General features: G+C 39.8%; 1 protein-coding gene across 4 annotated transcripts in view; it reads right to left on the bottom strand.

The window, feature by feature from the left end:
• Nucleotides 1-1,819: 1,819 nt before the first annotated feature.
• Nucleotides 1,820-10,532, bottom strand: part of LOC115425180 (rho guanine nucleotide exchange factor 28-like) — a 105,405-nt gene continuing 96,692 nt past the window's right edge. For all 4 annotated transcript variants that reach the window (XM_030142558.1, XM_030142559.1, XM_030142560.1 and 1 more), the window contains 4 exons: nt 8,797-8,961; nt 7,339-7,590; nt 4,561-4,942; nt 1,820-2,824 (listed from right to left, as the gene is read on the bottom strand). In XM_030142558.1, coding sequence (XP_029998418.1) covers nt 2,637-2,824; nt 4,561-4,942; nt 7,339-7,590; nt 8,797-8,961 — 987 coding nt within the window. In that variant the 3' untranslated portion in view covers nt 1,820-2,636. The remainder of the gene's footprint in view (nt 2,825-4,560; nt 4,943-7,338; nt 7,591-8,796; nt 8,962-10,532) is intronic.

The following is a 10,532-nucleotide window of genomic DNA, read 5'->3' as shown; positions in this document are numbered from 1 at the left end:
TTCATCCGGTGTGCTCGTGCTGCTGGAGGAGAGCCCGCCTTAAGGTGGAGCCATTCACTCACTGCACAGAGGGACTCCGTAACTCCGCCAGTACACCTTAAATACCGATAGGACAACTATAAGTCTTAGTTTTTGCCGGTGTCCTCTCTTCATCTGTAGTGCTGTCAGACTCATGGTTGTAAACATGTGGATGGTTTTGTCCTAAAGTTTCGGAACCTTAGATCTTCTGTTTCGGGCTCGCGCAGCCGCAGAAACATGAAAGCACTATTTCAGCCCAAAACACTAAAACTATCTCATGTCTCTTATGGATAATTAACAGACTTTTTCCTCTTCTTTCCATCTTATTTCACCTTTTATGTCACCTTGTTTCATCTTTTACTTCATTTTCGTGTTCTTTCAGTTATTTCTCCCATTTACTCCCCCATCTCATATTAGTACCAACATCAGGTACAACTACATCACAACTATGTAAATAATATATGAACAGACCTGGTAATATAGAGAAGATTGTCCTCTCTATTCTCTGCTTCACTGGATGTCTCTGCATGTCTTTGTACACTTAGTTTTTGTATTTTTGCAGCTGTAAACACTTTAATTTCCCCATGGTGGAATCAATAGTCTTATCTTGCATCATTTTTGTTGAACATGTTTTAGGTCATTTTCATCTTGTTTTGTCGTATTTAACATTTAATGTCTTTGTCTTGCTCCATTGACTTGATTTTTGTCTCTTGCATCTTATTTTCATGTAATTTTGTGATTTTTGTCTTACATCATACTTGACTCTTGACATTTCCGTCATTATTATGATTACACTGGTCAACAACAAATTTATTAAGTTTTTTGAGCTGATTTAGGATAATTTTGGTGTGCTGAATCCAAAAATCACATGAATTTTGCTCAATCAGGTCAACTTTCTGAACTATGCTACATATTGGCTTTTTAACTTTTTTGCTTACATTTATGGGCATTTTCACATCATATGATACAAAATTCTTTCATATTTCTTGCAATAAACGAGTTCTGAAGATTTTACTTTTGCCAATTTCTGATTGTTTTTTTTTTAATATTACAGGTGAATGAAATGGCTTTGACTAGAAGATCTTGCAAAAATAAGCCTGACGTAATCTGCTACATCTGCGGTGAATACACCATTGTACCTAACAGGAATCCTGTTAGAAAATGATTTTTTTTCTCTTAAACCCTATTTTGGGTGAGAACTATATAAAAAATCAACTGATAAAGTCACAAAAATGAAATCAATTTTGTGAGAAGATCAAATTTTTCAAAATCAAATTAGCAAAAAAAAACCCTGACCTGATTGAGAAAAACAGATGTCATTTTTGGATTTAGCGGTGCAAAATAGTCCTAATTCAGTTGAAAAAACCTAGACAACTTGCAAAAAACATTTTTTTGTAACCCAGTGTTATTGTCTTTTGAATTTCCTGTCTTATTTCATCTTATATCATTCTGTTGCTATATCTTTTACATAATTTTGACCTTGTAACTTTTCTATCTTTTATGGCTCAGTTTTCTACACTCTACAAGTGGAAGAATGTGCACTAATGTGTCCCAGGTCTCCTACAGATGTATCCTTAGTATGACCAAACTTTGCATTAGAGCTCAACACGGGATCTGGATTTGCCAGGACAGATGTGAAGTATGAGCAGAGAAGAAATGAGAGGGAAAGTAGGTTGTGAAACTCACACACTGTTGCATAAAAGTGAAACTCAAAACCCCACGAGGTGTGAGCTTAAGTGTCAACCACAGTTTTCCTTTTATCATGACACAGAAGTAGAAACCCCTGTCAACACACAGTCTTTTCGCATCAAAGTGTTTTTATATGCAGCATGATATTAATATGGCACAGCACAGTTCTGATTACAGAGATTATACATAGCAAATAAAATATTAATGTTGACAGTGCATGAAGCAGTTGACTTTAAATAAATTACGAGAAAAGAAGATACACATTCTTTACAGAAATCACTTCTTACATTATCAGAAAGCAGGATTTTGGCACTTCAGTGAGAAACAAAGGACAGGAACATTCTGTTCCTCTTACAATAATGTGTGCATAGGTAGCCTTTCCAGAAAACTATACATATATTCAACATCTATACAATCATGTCAGCATATTTTTGCTCACAAATCCTTATAAATATCAATTTAAGCTGTACAGCGATTTGGGAAGGGCTCAATTGGCTTCTTAATATTTCCATTTTATTTTAAGTGCTCATGGTAAAATAATACCAATATTTCTTATTCTGTTATTAGTTCCTGTTGCTTTAGAGCCCAGTATTTTGGCACCTAAGTACCTCTGCCATTTAACAGGTGCAACAGATACTTAAAAAAAAAAAAAAAAAATCAAGTTTAACTTCCGACACTGATTTATACATGATGTTATTAAGAGTAAAAAGTAAAAAGCTGTTGTACAAAGAGCTTTTTTGGAAAAAAGGCACAATGGTTTGATCATGTAGGAAGAAAATGATACACTGCGTTCATCTGTGTAGAATTCCTTCCCTCAAACAGTCACTTATCTGATTATCTGGGTGGAAACACACACACAGATACAGCCGGACAACACCAGGTATCATTTATGGATCCAGTTAAATATCAGGCAGCTTGTATTGATCTTCTCAGAGATAAACGATGTTCTCCTCGCCTCCCTCCTCCCCGTTCTGTCCTTCCAGAGAGAGGTAAGCCTGTGGAGGGAGGAGGGGTGTGAGCGACGGAGACGAGTAGTCATCCTCATAAAGACTGTCCCCTGTAACCTCTGACCTCCAGGGGCCCAGGGACTGTCTGTTCAAAGGTGGGCAGAAGTCTGCTGCAAGGACAGAAACAGAGATAGTTATGACAATGGTCAGGGTTTTGGATGTTTATTTGATATATTCACTAAAATATGATATGACCAAGGTTTTCACGGGTTTCATTCATCTATCTTGTTCTAAGTCAACTCACTCTTTGGTTTGTAGGTTGCCCATTTTGAAGTCAAGATGGTCATCACCATTCTGTTTCTTGTTTTTTTTTTTTTTTTTTTTTTTTTGATAGCTTTCAAAACCAGCCTCAAGTGGACAACTGAGGAACTGCAGGTTTTGGGAGACTAGAAGCAGCCACTTGTAATGGTCATTTTTGCTTTGTTTTGATCCAATAATTGTACAGGTTTACTTCTGTGAGTTATGGCTCCATAAGATCTTAGGGCTCTACTGTCAATCATCTTGAGCGTAGACTGACGTGTGATTGACAGCTCTCTGGGTGCCTTATTCAGACTTACAGGGCTTCTCTTTGTTGACATATTTTTTCAAACAAGGAGCTCTGCTGTAGTAGATAATAAATGACTCTAACATGTCAGTAAGACAGTGTTTAGGATCAGCTCACCCATCCACATTCCCTAACATTAGAAGACAGAGGTGATGCATAAAATGGCTTGGATGCTGTGCTTAAGCCATGTCAAATAAATGACTTTTCTGAGATCTGACAATAGCAGTTGGTCCCCAGTCAATTTCAACATGATTTTTGGGACACTTTTCTAAATTTTTGTACATGTACAGGGTGGGGAAGCAAAATTTACAATGAACATTTAGTTGCTTTTTCTCAGCAGGCATTACGTCAATTGTTTTGAAACCAAACATATATTGATGTCATAATCATACCTAACACTATTATCCATACCTTTTCACAAACTTTTGCCCATATGAGTAATCAGGAAAGCAAACGTCAAAGAGTGTGTGATTCGCTGAATGCACTCGTCACACCAAAGGAGATTTCAAAAATAGTTGGAGTGTCCATAAAGACTGTTTATAATGGAAAGAAGAGAATGACTATGAGCAAAACTATTACAAGAAAGTCTGGAAGATACTATTAAAGAAGAATGGGAGAAGTTGTCACCCGAATATTTGAGGAACACTTGCGCAAGTTTCAGGAAGCGTGTGAAGGCAGTTATTGAGAAAGAAGGAGGACACATAGAATAAAAACATTTTCTATTATGTAAATTTTCTTGTGGCAAATAAATTCTCATGACATTCAATGAACTAATTGGTCATACACTGTCTTTCAATCCCTGCCTCAAAATATTGTAAATTTTGCTTCCCCACCCTGTATATGTCATCATGACACGCACATGAATACCACATTCATCATCAGTCTTTACCAAAAAGGTAGAGCCCAAACATCATCTAAGCTGTCAAAAACCAAAGGCTGCCATCACTGCTTAGACTTCTCTAGCTGATCAAAACACAAACTCTAGGCTTAAAACGGCAACATACAAACTACAAGAAAGTTCACAGTGTCTCTGTCCTCTTCTTATATAGTCTCTAATTATCTGACATTTGCAGATTTCCTTCACACTGTGTAGGCCCACTGGGCTGTAGTCCACTTATCACATTTTGCAGGATTCTTCAAGAAAGATGTAAAGATCTGACACTTTAAATTCTGAGTGTTCCAGCTAAAGCCGTAAATGATTGGGCAAAAAAGCCAAACAAAACAGGGAAAAGAAAACAACTAACTTCCTGAACTAGTTGTGTTGGAATACTGGAATACACAGTGCGTTTGCAGTAAACTCACTGTTGCTGGGCTTCTGTGGCAGTGTGCTGGCCCTGCTGCTCAATGGGTGGATGGAATCATTGAGCGGTCGAGGGGATCCGTGGTTGTTCCCATAGTTGGGGCGCGTCAGCTCATCAGGGAGCTGTTTACTGTGAGCCTGACTCAGCAGTGTGTTGAGGCTGTTGTAGAGGCTGGCGCTCAGGCCGAGGTTAGTGCTGTAGCTGGAGCTGTTCAGGGGTCCATTCTGGGTCTTCTTTGGAGTGGGGAGGAGATTCTGGTGCTGGTTGTTGTTGGTGGTGGTGGGTTGATGGAGGTGGTTCTGCTGGAGGCTGGCCAGCAGAGCCTCATTCTCATACACTGAACAGCTGCCATCGAGGCTGCCTGAGCGACTGTGACTGGACACCTGGGGATTGAACCGAAATAAGAAATCAACACCTAAACTCACGCTCATAACAAACTACGACATTAGTGACTTCAGATTTTTTCAGATCGACTTATTTGTCAACTAGAAGCACTCTGAGAGCGCAGACCTCCGCCAAGGCTGATCAGTGGCCCCCCCGTGGGCCCCCCCACCCCCGATCACCACCAAAATTTAATCATTTCTTCCTTATCCCATTTCCAACAAACCCTGAAAATTTCATCCAAATCTGTCCATAACTTTTTGAGTTATGTTGCACACTAACGGACAGACAAACAAACAAACAAACCCTGGCAAAAACATAACCTCCTTGGTGGAGGTAATAAAGTCGAAGTCAGGTCGACTAGTCCTATGATGACGTCATCACACTGACAGCGGAGGAACAACACAGACACACAGCCGTTCAACAATGAGCAACTTGTACTAACGTCCACTGGAATATTAACAATGTACAGTAAAGAGCAGAATAAAAAACTGGAAAGACACAAGCATCAACAGTCCTTCTCAGACATTTAACCAAAACAAAACATAGGCTAACACCTTGAATTTTCTTTTAAATGTAAGTGAACAACATAAAGGTGGAAAAGGTTCAGACAGCAGCAGAAAAGACGCACAGCATGTTTGAGAAAAGAGCGCATTGTCTTCATGAGATAAATGAACAGAATAATCCAAACACACTGGCTGTCCACATTATTATTCAGTATTGGTGGTGCTTCCATGGTTCACAGAACATTATTTAGACCATAGTTTTTCTAGATCACAGTCAGTTTAGTTCCTACTCTAAGTCGTCTTCTTCCTTCAGTCTTGGCCTTGCGCTAGTGATGCGTGAATCAGGTTTTTTTTTTTTTCTTTCAACCCATTTTAGTGCAATTTTTCTGACCCGCCCCACAAATAAAGGGAAATTTTTTGGACCCGCACCAACCCGACCTGGGTCTGCTGATCTGCGCATCACTACCTTGCGCTCCATGTTTTCATGTAGAAAGATGAGAGTATCAACATGCGCTGAATGAAGGCTTGCGCTGTCGTGTGATGGAAGGGAGAGAGAGAATAACACACGACTAGTTGACTCCAACAAAGTAATGTCAACTTGTGCCACGGACGTCGACGCATCGACAAACCGGCTTTTCTGTTAATGCCCTATAACAGGGGTGTCAAACTCATTTTAGTTCAGGGGCCACATTCACCCCAATTTGATCTCAAGTGGGCCAGATCAGTAAATAATAACAGTGGAAAAAAGTAAAATTATATCATGATCAGGTTTACATCTACGTTTCCTTAAAAATCTGAATAACATGAACAACCTGAATCATCTTAAGAAAAACAAGTGTAATTTTAACAATATTCTGCCTTGTTTTATCAGTTTATCATTTACACACGTGCATTACAATTGCACAAAACATTTAGTAACAGGCAGAATATTGGTAAAATTGCATTTACTTTTCTGAAGACATTTCCGTTTGTTCATTTTTGTTCAGGTTAGTCACATTTTTTGTAAAAGTATAGTTTGGTAATGTAAACACTTTGATGTAATTGAACTTTTTTTACACCAAAAAAACACAAAAAGAGAATTTAGGGTTGTCATTATTTATAGGTTATAATGATAATATTTTACTGGTCTGACCCACTTAAAATCTAACTGGACTGTAAGTGTCTGTATGTGGAACCTGAATTAAAATGATTTTGACACCATTGTTTGTTAATATCTTCAGTGTAATTTTTGCATTTCACAAATTCACCCCACGGGCCGGATTGGACCCTTTAGCGGGCCAGATTTGGCCCCCGGGCCACATGTTTGACACCTGTGCCCTATAACATACTGATTTTTCTTCATTACTCTTGAGTGGTTCAAATAGTTCATACACTTTTCTTCTATGTTAAAAATGATTAACACACTTCTCTCACTGGGCTTCATTCATAAACAGGGCATATTTAGAAATCTGTGCTTAAGGCTTGTGCATGAAAGTTTCACGCACACATCAGAGATTTGCAAATATCCTGAATGTATTTTTTACCCTAACAAATATAAATGTGCTTCACACCATGCATGTGCAGAAGATAAAGGCCCTGCTGATTCTACTCAAGGCACAGTTGATGCTCATTCATCCTCTTCAGTCTCAGCTTCCAGTGGAGAATGACCGAACCCTCTGCACTTTGGCAGTTTACCGATCTGATCATCTTTTTTTCCTCCTGTTTCCTTCTTTTTCTGATGGTCTGGTATTTTTTGCGTGTACCTACTTTAACGTTAGTCCTAACCCTAACCTTAAGTCAGTCAGGATAGAATGACTCCGATCCACTATCATGCTCACAGTGGTCAGAACACAAAAACGCTGGTGCACATAAATCTGATGGTAAGTCCTTCAGCGTCCCCTTCAGTGTCTGACCTTATAACCATCCAATGGTATGGTTACAGGCAGGCTGCTCTGCCGGTTGTGTCTCCAGCTCTGGAGGATCCTCTGCTGGGCTTCGATGTTCTCCTTCTCTCTCTCCACACTCCTCTGGCCCTCCCTCAGTCGTTCCAGATTCTGCTGATACTCCAGCAGCTGGGCCTCCAGCTCCTCTCTCTCACAGCGGAGCCGCTCGGCCTCCAGGAAGCACTGCTGCTCACGCTGCTCCAACATACTCTGATGTTCAGACTGCAAAACACATAAGGAAATATACATCACAAAGCTGAGAGACAGAAAGAGACGAGCAGTGTTGTCTCTTTCTATGCTTGTGATAAAGCTGCTACACTGTCTACTACACTGTCAAACTCATTTTAGTTCAGGTTCCACATACAGAACAATCTGATCTCAAGTGGGCGGGACAAGTAAAATAACAGCATAAAAATAGAAATAATGATAATTCCTAATTTTTCTCTTTGTTGGAGTGCAGAAAGTAACATTTTGAAAATATTTACATTTACAAATTATCCTTTCATAAAAATAGGAATAACTTGAACAACCTGAAATTGTTGAAGAAAAATAAGTGCAATTTTAACAATATTATGCCTCAACTTGTCATTTATGTTCTCTACATTTAAACTTACAGATCACAGTGGCTCTACAAATGCACAGAACTTTTAGTAACAGGCAGAATATTGTTAAAATTCTAGAGTTTGGAACTGAGAGGAATTTGACACCCTTTACTCTTATTATCTTTAGTGCAATTTTTTCACTAAGTAAATTCATCCTGCGGGCCGTATCGGAGCCTTTGGCAGACCAGTTTTGGCCCATGTGCTGTATGTTTGACAACCCGGGTCATTGAAACTAAGGAGTGTATCAGAAAGATGCAACTATCACCACAAATTAGTACTTCAATAACTTATAGTATACACTATGCATTGGATTACTTAGACTATATGGGCTCCATCAAATTAAAACTAGTAGTCCATTGATAGGTGGGTCTTTAATAATCAGGGATGAGGTCAACACCAACAAATAAAAGTAGGCCCTCAAATACTGACCAGCAAAAAAACAGGGGTGGATGAGCTTCACTTTTGTACCATACAATATCCAGGTCACCAAACATCAAATGAATTTGTACTGCTTTAATATTAAATTAATCATAATAATTATTTAGCCACGTTGTGTTTGTGTTGTCATCTCATCCAGCTCTTTGACTGGTAATATGACAACCATGTATCCATCAGCTTGATATGAACCCTACTGAAACACTTACAATAAAATATCAAAAGTAAATAAAGGAATTAAAAAGGACCACTATACTTCATACACCACAGAGTTGACCTGTAAGTACCCTGACCCTTTCAGTACTGATGAAGCTTATTTTGCTGATGGTCTTTCGTATGTAGCCAACTGAACCATAGAACCACAACCAAAGACAAGCCTTTGACGACGTGCCTGTTGTCTCTCTCTGGCCACACACTCTTTGTCCCAGCGCTGTTGCTCTTGTTTCAGCTTCACATGGAGTTTCTGCACCTCAACCACCTCTTCCTTCTTCTTCTCGAATCCCCTCTTTTCAACTTCCTCTTTCTTCTTTTCAGTGCTCTTTTGTTTGTCCTGTTCCTAGATGACAGTGAGCCAAAAAAAAAAAAAAAAGAAAAACAAGAAAGGAAGAGAAAAAATGAAGCCCAACACCAGGAACTGACCTCTGCAATCTTCTAGTTCTTATTTCAAACAGGCTTACACTTACAGAAATGTAGTCCAACATTTTAAAACAGCAGTCTACTGTTATATGGATACACGTGTTACATGAGGCTGACCCAATATTGAAATGTAAGTACACACTTAACTGTCACACAAATAAATCTTATATTATTGTTTACACATGTTTCCAGAGAGCCAGAAAACCAAGAAATTAATTTAACGTCTCCTACAAACCTGTGGTGGTTTGTCAATAGATGGCACTGCCCCACCTTTCTCACATGAAGAAGATGATGATAGGAATCACTTCAAATAATTTTACAAAATCATGAATATTTAAATAAATGAACTACACATGATCCAGACTGTGAGTACCATGTATAATCTGCATTCAAGTGGATTTCAAACATGTTTGGGCGGTTTAGTGAACAGTCAAGTCATGTGTTTCCTGTTTGGGTCCAAGGCTCTGTCCTTTCCCATATTGAGGACTTGCAGCTGACGTCACTGGTCATGTGATTGTTGTTTACACCGCATTATTGGTAGGCACGCTATCTGGATCCAGAAAGTCAGAACTGTTGCTTTATACTGTGTTTTTCTTTGGACTCGTGTTTGTGTGTTTTGTTATTTGCGAGTATGTCTGCTTGTGATAAAGGCACCACAGATGAGTTTCAGTGTTTACTAACAACAGTGATGCACAGGCAACTCGGAGGCAAAAACACCAGTACCAGCTCCAGCCGGCTCACATCAGCCGTGTACACCTCCAGGCTCTGCCCTGGAACTCGTAAACGAGCCGATATGTTAGCTCTAAAACGGTCCATTAATTGTCTGTGTCCAAAAGCCGATCCCATCTTCTCTTTCACGGCTGCATAATTTGACTTGACCGCATGGGGAAGGCTGTCCCATAGTAGAAAAGCAGACTTGCACAGACGGGTGGGGAGTATTGTTACCAGCTCCAGCTGAACTCACCGGTGTCACCCGCCGTAGCTCCGACTGCCACTTCCAGCTGAGGAAACTCTGGCTGCCATCGACGGCAAAGGGGGCAGGTAGATCCACAATCACTCTGTCTCTATAGGGTAATAGGTCAGGGGAAGCCCTCCTGGTAGGTTTAAAGGGGTCTTCCTCACCGTACCACATGATGACAATTCTTTTTTTCCATGCCGCTAAGCGCTACAGGCACGCAGGCTGACTATACTGAGAAGCTACGCTAACCGCGGTAATAACTATAAACAGCGGTCAGCAGAGCAGAACCACCTCTGCCACCAATGGAACCCAGCGGTCTTTCTGCCGAACTTATACTTGGTGAAAGCTTAGTAATAAATGGCACAAAGGAGTTTAGCAGGTCCATCGTTTAACATGTTGTACGATCTAAGGAAAGCTTGCCTACCAATATGGCGTCGTAAACAGAAAACCACATGATCATGTGACGTATGTGCAAAACCTCAACACACTGGTTCAAAATGGACCAGTAGACCCCCCCCTCCAATTGAGGTTTC

The sequence above is a fragment of the Sphaeramia orbicularis genome, chromosome 9 (genome assembly GCF_902148855.1).
Source record: "Sphaeramia orbicularis chromosome 9, fSphaOr1.1, whole genome shotgun sequence".
Lineage (NCBI taxonomy): Eukaryota > Metazoa > Chordata > Actinopteri > Kurtiformes > Apogonidae > Sphaeramia > Sphaeramia orbicularis.
Note: the sequence above shows the minus strand (reverse complement) of the source record. Positions and strands in the feature narration are given on the sequence as shown.